Raw genomic sequence first — 21,257 nt, 5'->3', positions numbered from 1 at the left:
CCGCGAGCACGCACAGGTGCAGGCTCAGGATCTCCTCCAGGAGAGCGACAGGCAGCTCACCAGGCCAGCCCGAGTCCGCCCCATCGCCGGGGAAACCCACTTCACCTGAGTTGGCCCGCCCCTCGCCCGCGCAGGCCCCGCCCCTCGCCCGCGCAGCCCCCCCCCCCCCGCGAGTCCCGCCCCCCGCCTTCACTGTCCCTTTAGCCCTCCCCTGAGCAGTCCCGCCCCTCGCCTTCACAGTCCTCGCCCCTTCCCTGCGCAGGCCCGCCCCCTACAGCGCACGCCCCACCCCATGCACGCCCCGGACTCCGCCCTCAGCGGCGCCCCGCCTCGGGCTCCGCCCCTCTCCGTGTCTGCCGGGGCTCCGCACGCAAGCCCCGCCCCTACCCTGCTCCTACGCTCCGAGGCGCGGACGCTCCGCCCCCATCGCCCCGCCCACCCCGTGCCCAGCGGCCTTCGAGTTCCGCCCGGCCGCCTCAGGAGCCCACCCTTTTTCCCGCCAGCCTATTAGAGAGAGCGTCGCCGTCCGCGCTGACCAATGAGAGTCGCGGCCGGTGCGTCACGCCCCCCCGCGCCCCCGCGCGTGTGTCTGGGTACGTAAAGCGGCGACCTCCGGCTGCGGTGGTCACACGCCATGTGGCGCTGCGGCGGCTGGCTCCCTGGCTTCGTGAGGCGGCTGAGCGGCGGGTGAGACGCGCGGGAGCGGGAAGGGCGCAGAGGAGGGAGCGCGGCGAAAGGCGTTACGGGCGGCCTCGGCGGCGGGGGGAGCCCGGAGGCTTCGGGGTCGTGTCCCGGCCCGGCGGTGCCGCGCCGCGGCCCCCTGCTCTGGACGACCTCGCCCGGGGACCCCGACGCCCCCGCCCGGGAACCCCGACGCCCTCGCCCGGGGACCCCCGACGCCCTCGCCCGGGGAGCCCCGACGTCCCCGCCCGGGGACCCCGACGCCCCCGCCCGGGGACCCCCGACGCCCCCGCCCGGGGACCCCCGACGACCTCGCCCGGGGACCCCGACGCCCCCGCCCGGGGAGCCCGGGCTCGCGGCCGCCCCTCCCGCAGCCCAGCCCGGGAGCCTTGCGGACGGGTCCCGTGCCACCGCGTCCCCGCCCCAGGAAAGGAGCCCCTGTCCGGGGCTCCGGGCTGGCGACTGCGGCCCGGAAAGCCCGTGGGCGGGCGGGTCCCGGCCCAGGGAGCCCCGCGGCGCCGCGGCCTCAGCGATCCCGGAGTGGGTGGCCCCGTGTGCGGTCGTCGGAGGTGGACTCCGGTCCGTGTCGTTGAAGGAGTCGCCGCGGTCGCGGTCCGCGCAGCCCGTGCGGTGGCCGCGGCCCTCGGACGCCCGAGGCGCTGTCGGGCCGCGGCGTTGGTCACGGCCCCGGGAGGCGTCGCGGCGGCGGCTGCCGCGGCCCCGACCGAATCCGGGCGGCCAGGAGCGCGCGAGCTTCTGCGTGACGAGGTTCCCGGAAACAGACCCGCCCAGCCGGGAAGGGTCGCACGCGGGGGCTGCGGGGAAGCTCGTTCCCGGCCGATGCACGGAGCCGAGCCCGGGTCACGGGGCGTGGGGTCGCAGCCCGCGGAGGAGCCGCGGTGCCCTGGCGGGGCCGGAGCTCCGCAGCGGGGCCCCGGGGGTGCGGCCGGCGCCCGAGGCGCTGTGGGTCCGTCTTCCCGCGCGGCCGGCCCGAGCCCTGCCGGGGGGTGAGCTCGGAGCGCGCGGTCCCGGCGGCCCGCAGGTGCCGGGTCGGCGCGCATCTTCCTCCGAAGCCGTGTGTGTGACGCGCAGCCGCCTAGACACTCGTTCAGGCGCGTCCCACAGCTGGGGGAGTGTGTCACCACGTGTCGCCGGCTCCCCTCGGTGGCCGGACCGTCCCTGAGTGCACGTCCTTCTGCGCGTCTCCCGCGTTCTCCGGAGACCCGTGCGCGTGGGCGATCGGCTCCAGCGCGGAGCCCGCGGCGTCCCCGCACCGCGCCGCAGGGCCCGCATCAGCCCCTTCTCTGCACCGAGTCTGGTCCCGACTCTCTCTCCCTCCTTTGCGCGTTTGTTTCTTATTCCGCGCGCGCCACGTCCCGTGGCCGCGGTCTCGCTCGTGTCACTCGGCCCCGGCCGTGCCGTCGGGTTTCTTTCTGTTCTGCCGTCTACGTGCGGTCCGACAGCCCCGTTCCCGATCTGGGACCGGACCGGGCCTGTCGTGCGTCTTGTTCCGGTTTCTGTGCGGCGTTACGGGACCCACCTGCTTGCCTCGCGCGCTCCTCGTCCGGCCAGGTTTCCGGAGTCCCGCGTTATCGGTCTGAGGTCGGTCGCCCTGGTTGCTGGAGGTCGGGACTCCCCGGACGCCAGCATAAAGGCTGTGTGCTGGCTAAGGCTGCGTGCACGTTCCCCAGGGCGCACACGTGTGCAGGTGAATCGTTGCTGATGTAAAGGACGCCACGTGTTATTCCACAGTTTCTGTTTGCACCAAGTGCAGTTTAGGCTTTCCTGGCAATGACAGATTTCTTACTTTTTACCGGTTTGGTAGAAGTGTAATGGGAGTTCACTGTGACACTGTACGGAGACAAAAAATCATTTTAACATGAGAGTTTGTATATGGGTAAGGAAAATCGGTATCGTAATTAGAGTTCTTTATGAGCATTTACACATAACAGGCTTCGAATATGCAATTATTAGATGATATGAAGCTTTAGCTGAGTAGAGATAAAGATCATAAAATTGAAAGAACTTAACTAAAGAGTCCAGAAATCAGTTTTCTGGAATCTGTAAATGTAAGTTTTAATTTTTATTGGAAATGTCTTGATCATGTGAAAATGTTTTTGTGATGTTGCTCAATCACGTTAGCCCTGCAGAGGTCCTGCGGCAGCATCTAACCTCCGTTCCTTTCCTCCCGTGCAGCAGTGCCAGCCCGCGAGCGCGGAAGACCAGGGACGCCACCGCCTGTGAGAGGGCACAGCAGTATGAGGTGGGCGAGCGGATCCATGGGTTCACCGTGAGCCAGGTGAGCGTGGCCCACCTGGTTGCCCAGCCCAGAGCCCAGGGGAGTTGGCATCTCTGTCCCAGGGCTTGGCCCGCCCATAGTTCACAGCGTGGGCTCTACTGAGCGGAGTTTGCAAGTGAAAGAATTTCCTGATTCTTAAATAAGGGATTCCAAGAACTGAACCCCTTAAAGCCTAATGTCTCTAGATTTTAGAAAGTAAGTCACACACATTGAGGTTTGTGCGTCCACACACGTGGCTGTTCACTGCGCTAAGACGGCCCCCATCTGTGCGGGTCACGTTTTGCCTAGCACCTGAGTTTGCACCACACACAGAAACTTGGTTTGTGAGCTGAGTAAGGAGCTTGTGAGCCTGTACATTCACAATGTTGTTTCTTTTTCTTTTAATGCAGTAATTGAAATATATGTATTTCACATCACTGACTAGCTGTTAGCTTCAATGCTGTAGATAACACTCTTTTGCTATAGATAACACTCTTTTTTTTTTAATATTTTATTTATTTATTTGACAGAGATCACAAGTAGTCAGAGCCGCAGGCAGAGAGAAAGGGGCAAGCAGGCTCCCCGCAGAGCAAAGAGCCCGATGCGGGGCTCGATCCCAGGACTCTGGGATCATGACCTGGACCGAAGGCAGAGGCTTTAACCCATTGAGCCACCCAGGTGCCCCTGTAGATAACACTCTTAGCAGATTCAGAAGACAGGCGGCTCACAGTCCAGAAGATACAAGTGCACCTCCAGTACGAGGGGGGACATGAGGAACGTCTCTGTCTCTGGGGAAGCTCCGAGACCAAGAGAAAGACAGGAGGAGAGGGTGCTCTGCTGGGTGGGGAGGTCTAGGGTCAGGTTCGTGGAGAACGGAGGGGTGTGTAAGTGGAAGACGGAGGCCTGGATGTGCCCGTGGCAGCAGTCTGTGCTGGGCTTCCGGAGGGCCGGTTAGCTTGAGACGGGGGACTCAGGACACTGGGTGAAAGCACGTGAGCACGTGTGAAGTCCCTAAAGGCCAAGCAGGGGAGCTTGGCTGTAGAACAGTGACTGTCAGGGAGGACCTCAGAGCTGTGTTTCTGTGTTTTCGCAGCGTTACAGAAACTTCCGATAAAGCATGGTCCTTGTTTGACCAGTAGTTCCCGTGCAAGAGGTTAGGAGGTGGACGTTCACTGTGTGAACTGATTTTAAATACAATTGATCATCTCTTGCAAAGTCAACTCTTAGCTATAGATAATTTAACACTTGTAAACTAAGCAGGCATTGCAGCCCTCTTTAAGCAATGTCATTTGCATAGAAGGCCCCCACAAGACGGTCGGACACCGAGTTCTAATGTTGCCCCGCTGGTAGCTTGCTGTGTAAGCACAGACGAGATACCTTCGCAGCCTCTGAAGAGTGGGGTTTGATAAACAGTGTGGCTGTCGCAGTGACGCACTTTTGTGATTGAAGGGGAGAGGACCCTGGCGTAGTGGGACGATACGGCACTTTCTAAGGGCCAACAACCCCACAAGGTCTCGGGAGGCTTGCATAGCTAGGAGACCACTGTCCAGGGGTCAGGATGCTTTGTTTGTACTGGAGATGATTTGGACCCTCCCAGTAGGAGCAGGTAAGGTGATACCCCGGCACACCCCGGGGCATTCCTCGGAACTGCAGCAGCCAGGTGAGGCACAGTCTGTCCCAGGCCGTGGGCCCGCTCCAGCGCCTGCCGGCATCCCGAGCTTCCGTGCCGTGACGTGCGGAAAAGGAGGCCGGCTGCAGGCCTGGCAGCTGAGAGCAGGGCTCCTCTGGCGCAGCCTGATGTGAGAGCTGGGGTCTGTGCCCTGTCTCACCGTTCCTCCGAGCCTCAGCCTTTCCGTCTGCAGATGGGAGTGAGGCTCCCCTGCCCCCGGGTTCCCCAGGAACCACTCACAGACTGTGTAGCCGATAACAGGTGTGCAGAAGACTAAGGCACCCAGGATGGTCATGTACATGGGTCTTACTTGGCCCGTTTGTGAGATTCAAGGTTTAAACAAGGTAGTTTCTGCTGACCTGTCGGCTCCCTGCTGTCACCAGATGCACAGGCCAGGGCCTGCGGTGTGACCATACCTGTGTCGAAGGCCTTCCCATCTGAGTTCAGCTGCTTGCGTGTTTCTTGTTCATGCAGGTAACGGCCATCCCTGAGCTGTCCCTGACCGCAGTGAAGCTCCACCATGATGGCACAGGAGCGAAGTACTTGCACTTGGCCAGAGAAGACACCAACAACTTGTTCAGGTGTGTGGGCATCGCGAGACGCGTCCCGGACTGGCTCCACCTAGAATGTCTGCCAGACGTTAGGCAGCTTAAGATCCCTGTTTGCACGCATTTTAGTTTTACTGACCACATCCCGGAAAACAAAGGAAAAGGTGAAATGAGTTTATGTCCTCAGCTGCCTAGAGTAAGAGCTGAGTCTGAATTAGTGATTTTCTGCGTTGTGGGGGGAGGCTGTGGCCGTGAGCGGCAGGGCGGGCGGGGCCAGACTCGGGCCTCCGCCTGAGCCTTCACCTGCTTCTCCCATGTGGCCGCAGCATGCAGTTCCGCACCACCCCCACGGACAGCACTGGCGTCCCGCACGTGCTGGAGCACACTGTCCTGTGTGGCTCTCAGAAGTACCCGTGCAGAGACCCCTTCTTCAAGATGCTCAATCGGTCGCTGTCCACCTTCATGAACGCCTTCACAGGTAAGCGGGTGTGCGCGGCGCCCGGCCTCCTAGAGGCCAGAGCAGGCGCCCTGTCCTCTGGTCTGCTGCAGAGCTGCTGGAAGTGGAATCCTGCTCGCGTTGTAAAAACCAGTTTTAGGGAAGAGGTCTCTGATCTTTTTCTGGGCAAGATCAAATTAATAATCCTTTGGAAATCTTGGTATGAAATTTGAGTTGGGCACCACATGTGAACATGGTGGCCGTGGTGTTTGAGTTGATTTCCAGGAGCTCGGGCAGTGTGGGGGCTGCTGCTGGATGTAGAGAAGTGCCCAGGCCTCTAGGTAACTGGTGCACTCTGGCCGCACCCGCGGGTCAGGCCCGCTGTGTAGGTGTGTGAGGTCATGGCTGGCTGGGGCCCTTCCACGTACGCCAAGCCAGGCCTGCCCAGGACAGTAAGGGTTCAGGGTGGGGGCCTGGCATGGGACTGGATGTGGCTCATTCCTTTGGGAATCTGTCGAATTTTTAAAATCTTTTCATTTATACCCAGCTAGCGATTATACTCTGTACCCATTTTCCACACAAAATCCCAAGGACTTCCAGAATCTCCTGTCTGTGTATTTGGATGCAACCTTTTTCCCATGCTTACGGGAACTGGATTTCTGGTGCGTAATGATTAATTGATTTGGACATTAGTATTAGAGTTATTATCATTCTGTAATTACTTATCATTATTTAGGCAGGAAGGATGGCGACTAGAACATGAGAATCCGAAAGACCCCCAGACACCCTTGACCTTTAAAGGAGTCGTCTTTAATGAAATGAAGGGAGTGTTTGTGAGTTTGTTTGTTTTTCTTCCTTTTTAAAACTGTTACAAAGATCTTCGTAAAATATCGGGATGTAAATTGGTCTGGGAGACAGCGGATATTGTTTTATGTCATTTGATAAGCTTCTCATGTCGGAATTGTTGAGCTAGCCCGAGACAGTGCAGTGAGCACCAGCTATTGGACAGTAAGAGGGCCACAGTCTCATGGCAGGTGGCAGCTCTGGAGCTGTGGGGAGGGATGCTGGGCATGTGGTCCGTGGAGGTCTGTGAGATGAAACTGTTAACATGACAGTGATAAGACCTTGTCTTTTTTTCTCATTCAGGGCTTTCCCCAAGCCTGTGTTACATGTTTTGTAATACTTTATAGGATACAGTAGCAGATAGTGTACCGCGCTCGTTCCTTAAGCCAGACATTAAGGAGATTTGCAAAATGTGCAAAGCAGTGCTGTTCTGCTCAGTAATATTTCTGATTTGTTCTGAGAAAGTTTCCAAAAAAATATTTGTTAACATTGATGGGTTAAGATAATGAGTGCATAAGTAATGTTTTATAAGGTCTCAGCTTTAACTTCTAATGTGGAAAAATTACGTGTACACACACACCTGTGTAATCAGGAAACCCACGTCATCCAAAGCTCTTTGGGGGCCTCGCTGACATTTCAGAGTCGGAAGGATCTTGAGACCCGGCAGTTTGAGAACCTGTCCGCTGGGCCCATCCGCCCGGCTCCTCTGACTTTGGAGTCCTGCCCTGACATACGGGGCCTCGGTTGGGGTCTCCTTTCTTCCGGCACCTTCTGGAAACTCAAGCTGGAGTGACCGCTCTTGCTGCGGGAGACCATGGGACCCTCCCTGCGCTCACGGACGGGGACCCTTGTGCCTGTTTCCTTGGTCTGCGCGTTCCCTCCCCCGCCCTCAGCTGCGTTTTGGCTGGTGGCCCACGCTCACCGCACAGAGTTTTTCCTTCTCCTGCGAGCCCCCGGGTCTCTGGGCCCCGCGGAGATAGTGAAGGAGCGGCGCGCTCTGTTCGGCAGGATCCACAAGGACCTTGCTTTCCACCGCGCAGTTGGAACACAGGGTGTCACGGGTGTGCGTCCACAATGTGAGTAACTTGTTGCACCGTAACGTAGCAGGGGGCCTTGTTTTTCATACGCGTGTATATTTGTTTATCTTTGAAGACGGACAACGAGAGGATATTCTCGCAGCACCTTCAGAACCGCCTCCTGCCCGACCACACGTACTCCGTGGTCTCCGGGGGTCACCCGCTGTGCATCCCAGACCTCACGTGGGAGCAGCTCAAGCAGTTCCATGCTACCCATTACCACCCCAGTAACGCCAGGTAACACTTCCTCAGGGTGGGTTGATTGAGAGCAGGCTCGTTTGCACACACCGAAGGGCACGGCTTCCCTCATGTGCGGCAAAGAATTGTTTGCAAAGATCTGTGTGAATTTAGAGCATTCTCGGCCTGGCGGATTGCCTCTCTCCTGTGGGTGCTCTTTCTGAGCATCTGCAGCGGGAACTTCTGTCCCTGATGGGGACGCCGCCTCCCGAAGGAGGAGCCGTGCGCTCCCTCCCTGCGCCTCCACTTTCTCGTGTCTAACACGGAGCGCGGGCTGCTGTCCCCTCCTGAGGCTGCCCCGGGACCCGGAGAGCTCCGGAAAGGGCGGTTGCCCTTCACTGAACCTGGGATACTTGCCTGGTGACCGGTTCCTTGTTGCAGGTATTACTAGTAGTAAAACAGCAGTGTGTGTATTTATAGGTCAAACACTGATGGAAAATCAGCTTTTCAGGATTATTTTAAATGTAAAAGAACTCAACTATTGGTTATGAAAACTTTGAAGCATACAGAAAAATACAGGGCCTAGAATAATGAGCTTCATACCCACACCACATAGTATCCGTCGTCAACATATTTTAAAGGAAATTACCGTCATCATGGTGGTTTACCTCTAATATTTAAATTCGTGGCCCTGAGGCATATTTTGTGACATGATACCATATTCACATTAAACAGACACGTGCGTGAAAGCACCTACTCCTTATTGCAAATACAGATTTTCCGTAGTCCCCAAAGTATGTTTGATCCGTGTGAGGCCCATATATTCTATAAACTCTGTTTTTCTCCCTGTAGACACAGGCCATCACTGGGTTGGTATTCTGGCAACTTTGGTTGATTTATTATTTTTTTTTCTTTCTTTAATGCTCAGATTATTTTAGCTGTGTCCCAAGGGAATTCCTTTAAGCTCCTCTTATCTTCTGTTGTCTTAGTTTTCAGTGACTGGTTTCTGTGCCTCCAGCCCCAAATCCAGGCTCCTCCTGCTCTAGGTCGGTAGCTGCTTCCTTCTCCAAGGAGTCCTGTGACCACGTACAGAGGCATTTAGAGACCAGTGTCTGCCCGGATGCCAGGGCTGCTACTTGTTATGGGAGCGCCACTCTCTAAACCATCGAGTGGACATTTTTAAAGGATCCTTAAGATAATAGCTCCCGAGGTCAGGTGTGTTTATTTTATTGGGATATCACTGATATACAGCATTGCTAGTTTAGGGGTACAATAAAATTATTTGGGTCGTGTATACACTGTGAAGTGCTCACCACAATAAATCCAGGTAACCCTGTCACTGCACATAGTTAGAAATGGTTTTTTCCTTACGATGAGAACTGTTAAGATCTGTTCTCTTCGTAACTTTTAAATATATGATCGCTGTTGTTAACTACAGTCACCGTGCTGTCCGTGCTGTCCCCGTGACTTACTCAGCTTGCAGCTGGGGGCTTGCAGCCTTTCTACCCATTTCGCCCACCCCTGCCGTGGCAGCCACCAGTCTGTTTCCTTATCTTGTGTCTCAGCTCCAACAACAGCGTATTAAAAGGAAAAAAAAAAATCAACTGTGTTGTATCCTCTTTCCCCTGGGTGGATAACTGTGTTGTCTCAAAAATGTGTGATTTGAAATTTGTAGCCTAAGATTGCACCCCTGTCAAGAGTTTTATAGTTTTCAGAGTACAGGTCTCTCACCTCTTTGGTTGTGTTTGTTCCTAGGTTGGATGTTTTTGGGTTTTTTTGGTGCAGTTATGATTAGAATTGTTTTCTTTCCTTTCCTTTTTTTTTTTTTTTTTTTTAAAGATTTTATTTACTGGGGCACCTGGGTGGCTCAGTGGTTTAAAGCCGCTGCCTTCTGCTCAGGTCCTGATCCCAGGGTCTTGGGATCGAGCCCCACGTCGGGCTCTCTGCTTGGCAGGGAGCCTGCTTCCCCCTTTCTCTGCCTGCCTCTCTGCCTGCTTGTCATCTCTGTCTGTCAAATAAGTAAATAAAATCTTTTTTTTGATTTATTTACTTATTTGACAGAGGGAGACATGGCGAGAAGGGGAACACAAGCAGAGGGAGTGAGTGAGAGAGAAGCAGGCTTCCCGCTGAGCAGGGAGCCGGATGTGGGGCTCGATCTCAGGACCCTGGGATCATGACCTGAGCTGAAGGAAGATGCTTAACAACTGAGCCCCCAGGGGCCCCGGGATTGTTTACTTCATTTCTCCTTCTGCTGCTTCATTATTAACACATAGAAATGCAACCGCTTTCTGCGTGTTGATTTGTATCCTGCAGTCTTACAAATTAATTCAGTTCTAGTAGTTTTTTGGTGGAGTCTTTAGGGTTTTTTGTACATAATATGTCATCTACAGTGAAAGTTTAAATTCTTCCTTCCCAATTTGGATGCCTGGTACTCGTTTTGCTTGTCTGCTTGCTGTGGCTGGGACTTGCCGTGCTGCAGTGAGTAACAGTGACGAGAGTGTCGTGTTCCCGACCCGTAGGAAAAGCTCTCCGGTTTTCCCAGTTGAGTATCATGTTAGCTGTGGGTTTTTCATAGATGGCTCTTACTACCTTGAGTTGTTTCCTTTAAATCTGCATTGCTGAGGGTTTTTATCATGAATGGATGTTGTACTTTGTCAGATGTTTTCTCTGCCTCTTTTGAAAGGATCATAAGGTTTTTATCCTTCCTCGTACCGATGCAGTGTGGCATGTGGGTTGACTGGTGAGTGTTGAACCCTTTGCATCCTGGGAATAAATCCCACTTTATGGCTTCGAATGACTATTTTAAATAAATTGTAAGATTCAGATTGTTAATGTTTTATTGAGGATTTTTGTATCTATGTTCATCAGAGATGATGGCTGTGGTTCTGTGTGTGTGTGTGTGTGTGTGTGTGTGTGTGTGGTGTCTTTATCTGGTTTTGGTATCATGGTAATGCTGACCTCATAGAATGAATTTGGAAGTTTTCCTTCCTCTTCTGTTTTTTGGAAAAGTTTGAGAAGAATAGGAGTTAACTCTGCTGTGAATGTTTCATAGAATTCACCTGTGAGGGGCCCCTGGGTGGCTCAGTGGGTTAAAGCATCTGCCTTTGGCTCAGGTCCTGATCCCAGGGTCCTGGGATAGAGCCCCACGTCCGGCTCTCTGCTCGGTGGGGAGCCTGCTTCCCTGTCTCTCTGCCTGCCTCTCTGCCTACCTTTGATCCCTCTCTGTCAAATAAATAAATAAAATCTTTAAAAAAGAAAAAAGAATTCACTTGTGAGGTTGATTGGTCCTGGACTTTTATTTATGGGGGTTGATTACTGATTCAATTTTGTTTCTACTTATAGGTCAGTTCAAATTTTCTATTTCTTGCTGATTCAGTTTTGTTGGTTAATATTTTTCTTGGAATTTATTCATCTTTTCTAGGTTGTCCAATTTGTTGGCATATAGTTTTTCATGATATCCTTTTATAGATGTTTGTATTTCTGTGATGTTGGTTGTTAGTTCTCCTGTTTCACTAGTGTTTTTGTTTATTTGGATCCTCTTTTTGCCAGCCCCAACCCTTTTTTTTAACCCCCATGAGCCTGGCTAGAAGTTTTATCAATTTTATTGATGTTTTGAAAGAACCAGCTCCTGGTTTCATCTGTCCTACTATTTTTTTTCTAGTTTCTCTATTATTCATCTGTGCTCTCGTCTTTAATATTTCCATCCTGCTGCTGGTTTGGGGTTTTCCTTGTTTTTTTTCTAGCTCCTGTTAGGTGTAAGATTAGGTTGTTTGAGATTTTTCTTGCTTGTTGAAGTAGGCCTGTATTTTAGTAAAATTCCCTCTTAAAAACAATTTTGCTGAGGGCACCTAGGTGGCTCAGTTGGTTGAGTGACTGCCTTCAGCTCAGATCACGATCCCAGACTCCCAGGATCGAGTCCTGCATCAGGCTCTCAGCTCCAAGGGGAGTCTGCTTCTCCCTCTGACCTTCTCCCCTCTCGTGTTCTCTCTCTTCCAAATAAAGAAATAAGATCTTTAAAAAACAAACAAACAAAAACAAAACCCAAAAAAAACAACACTTTTGCTGCATCCCAGAGATTTTGGACTGTTGTGTTTTCATTTCCATTTGTTTCCATGTATTTTTTAATTTCCTCTTTGATTTCTTGGTTGACCCATTGATTGTGTAGTAGCATGTTACTTAACCTCCATTTATTTGTGGTCTTTCCAGATTTTTTTCTTATAGTTGATTTCCGGTTTCATAGTTGTGATCAGAAAAGATGCCTGGTATGACCTTTTTGAATTTGTAGAGACTCGTTTTGTGGCCTAATATGTAATCTCTTCTGGAGAATATCTATGTGCACTTAATGAGAATGTGTATTCTGTTTTAGGGTGGAATGTTCTGGATCTCTGTGTTAAGTCCATTTGATCCAGTGTGTCATTCAACACCATTGTTTCTTTATTGATCTCCTGTTTAGGTGATCTGTCCAGTGATGTCAATGGGGTGTTAAAATCCCTTATTATTGTTGTATTTTTGGTTAGTTCCCTTGTATTATGAACTGTGTTGTGTATTTGGGCGCTCCTGTGTTGGGTGCCTAAGTATTTGTGATCACATCTTCCTGTTGGCTCCTTCCCTTCGTGATTATGTATGTCCTTTGTTTCTTGTTGCGGTCTTCGCTTTCAGGTTTATTTCATCCGGTGTAAATATTGCTACCCCAGCTTTCTTTTCGCTTCTGTTTGCATGAGAACTGTTTTCCGTCCCTTTCAGTCTGCAGCCCTCTTTAGGTCTGAGGATGGATCGGTCTTGTGTTTTTAGTCCGTCACCCTGTATCTTTTTTTTTTTTTTTTTTTAAAGATTTTATTTATTTATTTGACAGACAGAGATCACAAGTAGGCAGAGAGGCAGGCAGAGAGAGAGGAGGAAGCAGGCTCCCCGCTGAGCAGAGAGCCCGATGCGGGACTCCATCCCAGGACCCTGGGATCATGACCTGAGCCGAAGGCAGCGGCTCAACCCACTGAGCCACCGAGGCGCCCCACCCTGTATCTTTTTGATTGGACCATTTAGTCCATTTATATTCAAAGTAGTTATTGACAGGTATGGACTTAGTGCTATTTTGTTCCTTGCTTTATGGTTATTTTTCTGGTTTTTCTCTCTTTTCCCTACTCTCTCCTCTCACCGTAAGTTGTTGTTTTAGTGCCACACTTAAATTCTTTTCTGTCTTTGTTTTTCATATCTGTTACTGGGTTTTGGTGTGTGGTTACCATCCGGTCCGCACGGGCTGTCTTCTGCGCGTGGCAGTGTCTGGTTAGCTGACAGTTGCTGGTTGGCCCCCATTCCCCGCCGCCAGGGTTCAGGTTACGGTGTCACACTTTACATCCTTTTATGTTGAGAGACCCGTGAGTAATTTTTACAGACACTTACTGCTTTGTGTTTCCTGCCTTTTTCCTCTTACTAATGGTCTTCTCTTAACATTCAGAGTCCCCATGCACATTTCTTGTAGGGCTTATTGAGTGGTTATGAACTTCTCAAACTCTTGTTTGTCTGGGAAGCTCTTCGTCTCCTATTCTGAGTGGCGGCCTTGCTGGATACAGTGTTCTTGGCTGTAAATTTTTTCCATTCAGCTCTTTGCTCTGTCATGTCACCCCCTTCGGGGCCTACAGTGTTTCCGTTGAAAAACCCACTAATAGCCTCATTGGGTTTCTCTTTTACCTAACTTTCTTTTGCTGCTTTTATAATTCTCTTTATCACTGTTTTTTTGCCATTTTAGTTACTCTATCTTGATATGGACCTCACTGGATTGGCTGCTTGTGGGGGGTCAGACTCTTTGCCTCCTGAATCTGGATGTCTGTCAGCTTGCTTGCATTAGGGAAGTTTTCAGCTATCAATTCTTCACACAAATTTTCTGCCTTCTTTTCTCTCTTTGCTTCTGGAATCCCTATAAGGCAAGTGTTCCTGCGCAAGTGTTGGCATTTTGCGTGGGTCTTCTGCTCTTTTCCCGAGTCCAGCGAGTATCTTTATGGCCATCACTTTAAATTCTCTGTCAGGCATGTGACTTAGCTCTGTCGTGCTTAAGTCTCTTGCGATTTTGTCCTGTTCTTTCATTTGGACCTTATTTCTCTGTCCCATCATTGTGGCTCGCTCTCAGCGTCTGTTTCCGTGCATCAGGAAAGTCTGCTGTGTCCCCTGTTCTTGACTGTAGGGGTCAGTGTTTACAAGGTGGCGGTGGTTCTCTGCCAGAGGAGAAGCAAGGCCACTGGGGAGACCGAGTTGGGTGGGGCGGCCTGCAAAGCGCCCGTGCACAGGGTTTCAACAAGGTGTGTGCACGTCTCCTGCTGGAGGTGACCAGCCGCCACCCACCGGGACCGAGCCCCTACAGGATGTGTTTTGGGAGACGCGGTGTTGGCCAGGAGGGCCCTGGTCCTCTGTGGGAGGGGACCCGCTGCACTAGGCTAGGGCAAGCCTGGGTGCAGGGGTGGGACACGTAAGCAGGTTAGCTGGTGAGCGCTGGTGCCCGGCTGGTTCCGGCAGGTGGCTGTCTTTATGCTGCGGAGCAGGTTGGGAAATGGTGTCATTCGGCTCCTTTGTTCCTGGAGGAGTCTCCCATCATCTCTGTCCCTGTGGGAAACTCTGCGATAGGAACCCACTCTCCCTCCTGTGTGCCCCTGCCTTTTTCAGACTGCTGCTTCTGCGGCGTATGTCCCTGGGGTGGTTGCTGTGCTGTCTCTTTCAGGGAAGAAACTCCATTTCCTGTCCCCCTCCAGGTTCTCCCGGAACAGAGCCTGCTGATCTTTATTTTATTTTTTAAAGATTTTTATTCATTCAGGAGAGACAGAGACAGAGGGAGGTAGAGGCAGAGGGAGAAGCCTGAATCAGGACTTGATCCCAGGACCCTGGGATCATGACCTGAGCTGAAGGCAGAGGCTTAACTGAATGAGCCACCCAGGTGCCCGAGCCTGCTGATTTCTAAAGTTCGAGGTTTAAATACCACTGGTTGTAAGAACTCATGAAATTTGGCCCCTCTGGTTTTCAAAGCCAATGTTACGGGGATTTATGTTCCTATGTGGGCTCCCTGGTGTGACCCGCTGCTTCTCTCTCCCTACCCACGGGTCCCTTCGTCCAGCAGACAGCGCCGTGGTGCAGTTAGCCCTCAGCCACTCTGACCTTCCCACCCTCTCCAGGGCGGTCTCTTGTGCACATTTAGTTGTGGGGTTTGTTCTGCCGGAGTTTGGGTTGTTGTCTGGGTTATTTACCCTGATGGAGCTGTTACCTGGTTGTATGTGTGGGAGGAGGTGAGTTTACTCTCCTGCCCTGCACATCCTCCATTTCATACAGAAAGCCATCTGCACTGATTTCTCATTTTGTGAAACTAAGATCGACTAACAACTTCTCTGAACGTTTCAGGTTCTTCACTTATGGCAATTTTCCATTAGAGCAGCATCTGAAACAAATTCACGAAGAAGCACTGAGTAAATTTGAGAAAATTGAGCCAAATACTGCGGTGCCAGCTCAGAAGCCTTGGGATAAGCCAGTGAGTTCCCCATCTGGAGAATAAGCAGTGTTTTTACTTACTAAATCCATTGAGATGAAGACTCGAACTGTGTATTAGTGATAAGATTTTCAGATGTGGCCTCTGACTTGAATGTAAAAGCTTCTTACCCCTAAGGAATGGTTACTTATTTGAAAAGAAACTTTAGTGGAAAGCATCTCTTGGACCACTTTGTGCCTGTGTGGGTAACTCACTGTGGGGCAAACCCAGTCGTTCGTACTGTGCACTGACTTAATAAAGTATCATGTCCTTGCACAGAGGGAGTTCCATATCACATGTGGCCCGGACTCCCTGGCTGCGGGTTCCTCTGGACACACAACCGTCGGGGTCAGCTTCCTCTTACCAGAGTAAGTGTCCGTTGTGAAGGGGGGAAAAGTGTCTTTGCTGGGTTGGAGGTGAATTCTCCACACTTAACGGCTCGGTGGTTAGGGTGTAGGAGCTGAGCAGCTGCTGGACGGCAGGGAACATGTTAACATCTGGGATGATTTGGGGTAATTGCCTTTAGTAGCTACCCAGGAAAAAAAGTAACTTCTTACTTCTTAAAGCTTATTTCTGTGGAGAAAATGGGACAGCTGTTGATACTTATGGGCGTGGGATGCCCCTAAGCGCGAGAAGAGCACAATGAACACGGGTTTCAAAACAGCGTACGACCACGGAGCTCTGTCGCCAGAGCGCTGTGCACACCTGCGGGCGCGTGGGCGGGCGGGCATCCTCGGCCGGTGTGCGGCAGACTTGGCTGCCTCAGTGGCCCTGCGGCTCCACCGACTTCCCCATCTCCTCACTGCTCTTGTCCATGTGTGGACAGTGCCCTGTGACTGGGGTGACCCGGGTCAGAGTGCTCGGCACCCTATGATGGGTTGACATTCGACATGCTGCCAAGTCAACTTGATGCTTCGGATCCCCAAAGTAATCTAGCGTATGAGAGCTTTGCAAACCAAAAGCAAAACTAACAAACACCAAAAAACAGTTTCCTCTCTTTTTTCCACATACCTTAAAACAAAGGTTAAAAAGCAAGCATTTGCAGAACATCTGTTTCTTTGGAAATAAATGTGTCGATTTGGTAGTGATTTTAATGATTTTGAAAACACAAGGCCAACGGTTTTCATTTTTCTCTCCCCACCGGCCCCTGCCACGGTTTTAAATGAAGCATCACTGATACGTTTGAAGCCTTCACGTTAAACCTTCTGTCTTCACTCTTGATCAGTGGACCCAACTCCCCCTTCTACAAAGCATTAATTGAATCTGGACTTGGCACAGACTTTTCTCCTGATGTTGGGTAAGTTTCATTAGTCGAACAGATCAGTGGTGTTTGCAGTTGGGGCCAGTTTTGACGTCGACAGTATGTGGCTACACCTGGGGAGGGTTATTGGCCTCTGCTAGGTGGGGTTAGGGATGGAGAATGCTGGAGACTCCACAGTCACGGGATAGGTCCCCTGCTGCCCCAGCACAGAACTGTGCCCGAGAGTACTGGTCCAGTAAAGCTGTTTTTGATCCCTTGGAGGGCACATTTGGGAAAAGAAAGAAGAAAGATAGCTTGTCCACGATCTGAGGATGGCATACAGCTGCCTGCTTGAAAAGCCGGGTTGTTAAATATTCTTTCAAATCTTAAGATTTTGTAAAGCTCAGCAGTTTTGTTTCTAGATTTAATTTTGCCATAACTCTAAACTGCACTGATTTTTAGAAACGTGAGAAGGACAGAACGTAATTGTGCCCAGTTATGTCTGAGGACTCGGCCTCTGTGGCTTTCTCCTGGAAGACTTGCGAGGCTGGAGTGTCCGTAGCTCTGCTCTCTACAGTATTGAGTCTCTGAGTGAAGCATGTGCTGATGATGGAAGTTGCTGGAATTCTGCCGTGTGACCCATTTGTGTATTGTAGATACAACGGCTACACGCGGGAGGCCTACTTCAGCGTGGGTCTGCAGGGGATCGCGGAGCAGGACACCCAGGCCGTCCGGGACATCATCGACAGGACGATCGAGGAAGTCATCGAGTGCGTGTGGCTTGCGCTCTGCAATCTTGACGCTGTGCTGACACTGTCCTCGCACTGTCCTCGCACTGTCCTGACACTGCCCAGGGAGGCGCCCACTTCCCGTGTTTGGCTGTCTCTTTACCTCATAAAACACACGTTGTTCGCTTAGACCTATTTAAAGATTATCTCTGCTGCCTCGTTGCACGGGGACTGGTTTCCTTTTTAACATCTGTGTACTCTGTTCCTTTAGGAAGGGGTTTGAAGAGGACCGCATTGAGGCTCTCCTTCATAAAATCGAAATACAGATGAAGCATCAGTCTGTCAGCTTCGGACTCAGCCTGACGTCTGTATGTAATTTCTCCTCTGTCTTCTTCCGTTTGTCCTTTGCTTTCTGCTGTGATCGTTGGGTCCTTGATAGCACTGAAAACACAGGTGGGCATTCATAGTGCCTTTCATTTGAACCTTGAAATTTGTGCTGTTTTGGGTCTGATACAAATTTACTTTTAATTTAATTTTATAATACATCTTGTCTTTTTACCAGCGCAGTTGGCTTTCCGATATCCCTTTTTTTTTTTTTTTTTTTAAAGACTCATTTATTTCAGGGAGAGTACACGCAGGGGGGACGGACAGTGGGAGAGAGACCCCGAGACGGCTCCGCAGGGTGCAGTCTGACGGGGCTGCGTCTCCTGAGCCTGAGATCATGACCCGAGTCAAAGCCGGGAGTCGGACGCTCAGCTGAGACCCTGGGCCCCCTGATATCTTGTGTTTTTATATGGGACACATTCCTGCAGAGTATGCATGGGTAGAGATTTGTAACTATAGATATGTTGGTAATTATATTTCCTAAAAAAAAAATTTTTAATAATTTTTCTTTTTAAAGATTTTATGTATTGATTTGAGAGCGAGAGAGACAGAGATAGCAAGAGAGCGCACAAGCAGGAGGAGAGGGAGACGCAGGCTCCCCGCTGAGCAGGGGGCCCGATGGATACAGGACCCAGTCCCAGGACCCTGAGAGCATGGCCGGAGCCGCAGGCAGACGCTTCATGGACTGAAGCAGCGAGGCGTCCCTCCTTAAAATGATTTGAAAACCTGTGCTTCACTTTGTCAGAGAAAAAACAGACTTAAAATTCCCTAACCAAAATATGACTTAATTTTTGTTACAGTCGTCATGGTACTTTTAAATACAGAAACAGATGGGCGCCTGGGTGGCTCAGTGGGTTAAGCTGCTGCCTTCAGCTCAGGTCATGATCTCAGGGTCCTGGGATCGAGCCTCACATCGGGCTCTCTGCTCAGCAGGGAGCCTGCTTCCTCCTCTCTCTCTGCCTGCCTCTCTGCCTACTTGTGATCTCTGTCAAATAAATAAATAAAATCTTTAAAAATAAATAAATAAATAAATGCGGAAACAGAGATCTTAATACAATGTTAGGTTTGAGGTCCAGGCTCTGGTGTAATGTGCGCGGCGTGACGTTCTCGCTTTGCAGTACATCGCCTCCTGCTGGAACCATGACGGGGACCCCGTGGAGCTCCTGCAGCTGGGGGGTCAGGTGGCTCGGCTCCGGCAGTGCCTCAAGGAGAACCCACACTTCCTGCAAGAAAAAGTAAAACAGTACTTTAAGGTAAGGAGATGGGAGAATTTATATGAATAAGTGACGTGTTTCTTAATGATTGATTAATGTATTAACAAATTTAGCTCATTCTGATGCAGTTTGGCTTTTTATGTGAATATGTGAGTCGTCTTTTATATATGAAGGTATCATGCGTGTGTATTAACAGAGACATCTGTAGGCGTTTTTATTCTGTTTTGTTGAAAGAAAGATTACATCGTCCACCCCTCAGTTTTCGGAAGGTTTCGACAAGAATTGTCCACTTGTCGTTACATGATTGGTGGGACTCCCCCATGAAGAAATACATTCCTGGGATTTCTTCACTGGGAGTGTTTCGCTTTCCTTTTCCGCGGCTGGGTCAGTGCCTCCCTGAGTCCCTGGTCTCTCCGGAGTCTGCTGCGTCCTGGCCCCTCAGCCTCGGGAGGTGCCGCAGCTGTGCGCGTCTGTTCGTCCACGTCGTGCCGGTTGCCGTCGGCTCTTCCGAGAACTCCCTCGTGTTCGTTGCTGTACTGTCCGCGCTCCTGTGCCCTGGTCCACGGCCTCGTTTACTCGAGTCTCCCTTTTGTCTTGCTGTATGAGGAGGGTTGGCACTTTGGTCCATCTGTTTGAGAAAGTCTGATCTGTGATGTGATTTGTAGGTGCTCTTTGTTCCGCGAGCTCTGGGTTTGGCTTGATCTCACTTCTCCTTAGTGAGGGTGTGAAGACCGGCTACTCACGGGTCTTTGTTTTTGATACAGGAGTTCACAGTGTACGTGTCACTCTTCACGCTGGTCTTGTGGGGTCCTGTAGTTTTCAGTGTGTTCTGTTTGCAGCTTCATTTGTCTCGAGGTATTTTCTAGGATCCCGTTACTTACTCTTTAACCTGCTGGTTGTTTAAGAATGTGTCACTTCCAGCGGGTGCCTGGGTGGCTCAGTGGCTTAAAGCCTCTGCCTTCGGCTCAGGTCATGTTCCCAGGGTCCTGGGATCGAGCCCCGTATCGGGCTTTCTGCTCATCAGGGATCCTGCTTCCTCCTCTCTCTCTCTGCCTGCCTCTCTGCTTGTCATCTCTGTCTGTCAAATAAATAAACAAATCTTAAAAAAAAAAAAAAAATGAATGTGTCACTTCCATACGTTTGTTGATTTCTGGCTTTCCTTCTGCAGGCCTGCCTTGGAGGTGGCACACGCGTGGTTGCTGAGCCCCGCGATAAAGCAAATACTGCAATAAAGCAAGTCAGATGAATATTCCGGTTTCCCTGTGCAGATGAAAGTTGTGTTTACACTATACTGTAGTGTGTTAAACGTGCAATAGTATGAGGTCTAAAAGAAAAAAGTACACATCTTAGTTAAAAAATACTGCTAAGGGGCGCCTGGGTGGCTCAGTGGATAAGCTGCTGCCTTCGGCTCCGGTCATGATCTCAGGGTCCTGGGATCGAGCCCCGCATCGGGCTCTCTGCTCAGCAGGGAGCCTGCTTCCTCCTCTCTCTCTGCCTGCCTCTGCCTACTTGTAATCTCTCTGTCAGATAAATAAATAAAATCTTTAAAAAAAATAAAAAAAAAATAAAAAAAATACTGCTAAAAAGTGCCAATCATCTGAGCTTTCAGTGAGTCCTAATCTTTGCTGGTGGGGCGTCTTGCCTCGATGTCGGTGGCCGCTGCCTGATGCGGGTGGTGGCCGCTGAAACGGGGGCGGCTGCCGCAGTTCCTTAAAATAAGACACTGGTGCACTTTGTGCAGCGACTGACTCTGCCTTTCACAAATGCTCTGTGGAGCAGGTGGTGCTGTTTGATAGCGTTTCACCCCCAGCGGGCCTTCTCTCGGGGCTGGAGTCCGTCCTCTTAGACCCTGTCCCTGCTTTATCACCTGAGCTCATGTGACATCCTAAAGATTTTTATTTATTTTAGAGAGAGAGAGAGAGCATGTGTGAGAGCAGGAGGGAGGGGCAGAGGGAGAGTGAGAGAGAGAACCCCGAGCAGACAGCATGGAGCCCCAGCATGGCGCTTGATCCCACAACCCGGTCACTAGATCAAAAGTAAGATTGTGCTAGGTGTTTGTTTGTTTGTTTTATTTGAAAGAGCGAGCACAAGCAGTGGGAAGGGCGGAGGGAGAGGGAGAAGCAGGCTCGCCGCTGAGCAGGGAGCCCAATACGGGGTTGGATCCCAGGACCCCGAGACCATGACCTAAGCTGAGGGTAGATGCTTAACGGACTGAGCCACCCAAGCACCCCTGTTTTTAATTTTTGAGGACCCTCCACACTGTTTCCCAGAGTGGCTGCACCAGTGTTCACTCTCTCCACATCCTCGCCACACATGTTCTTTCCTGTGTTGTTGGTTTTAGCCGTCCTGGAGGTGCGGGCGGCATCTCACGGTGGCTATGATCTGCATCTCCTGACGCCGAGCGATGCTGGACATCTCCTGTGTGTTGGCCATGAGACGTCTTTGGACAAATGTCTGTTCGAGGTCGTTATGCCAGTACCAA

General features: G+C 51.3%; 1 protein-coding gene across 1 annotated transcript in view; it reads left to right on the top strand.

The window, feature by feature from the left end:
• Positions 1-577: 577 nt before the first annotated feature.
• The window catches only part of PITRM1 (pitrilysin metallopeptidase 1), a 42,054-nt gene continuing 21,374 nt past the window's right edge, over positions 578-21,257 (top strand). The window contains exons 1-13 of the mRNA XM_059403987.1: positions 578-687; positions 2,878-2,980; positions 5,103-5,209; positions 5,503-5,654; positions 6,160-6,274; positions 6,349-6,445; positions 7,608-7,768; positions 15,086-15,212; positions 15,489-15,577; positions 16,378-16,506; positions 17,106-17,219; positions 17,449-17,545; positions 18,680-18,814. Of these exons, the coding sequence (XP_059259970.1) occupies positions 635-687; positions 2,878-2,980; positions 5,103-5,209; positions 5,503-5,654; positions 6,160-6,274; positions 6,349-6,445; positions 7,608-7,768; positions 15,086-15,212; positions 15,489-15,577; positions 16,378-16,506; positions 17,106-17,219; positions 17,449-17,545; positions 18,680-18,814 (1,479 nt within the window). The 5' untranslated portion in view covers positions 578-634. The remainder of the gene's footprint in view (positions 688-2,877; positions 2,981-5,102; positions 5,210-5,502; positions 5,655-6,159; positions 6,275-6,348; positions 6,446-7,607; positions 7,769-15,085; positions 15,213-15,488; positions 15,578-16,377; positions 16,507-17,105; positions 17,220-17,448; positions 17,546-18,679; positions 18,815-21,257) is intronic.

This window comes from Mustela nigripes, chromosome 6 (genome assembly GCF_022355385.1).
Source record: "Mustela nigripes isolate SB6536 chromosome 6, MUSNIG.SB6536, whole genome shotgun sequence".
Taxonomy (NCBI): Eukaryota; Metazoa; Chordata; class Mammalia; order Carnivora; family Mustelidae; genus Mustela; species Mustela nigripes.
Note: the sequence above shows the minus strand (reverse complement) of the source record. Positions and strands in the feature narration are given on the sequence as shown.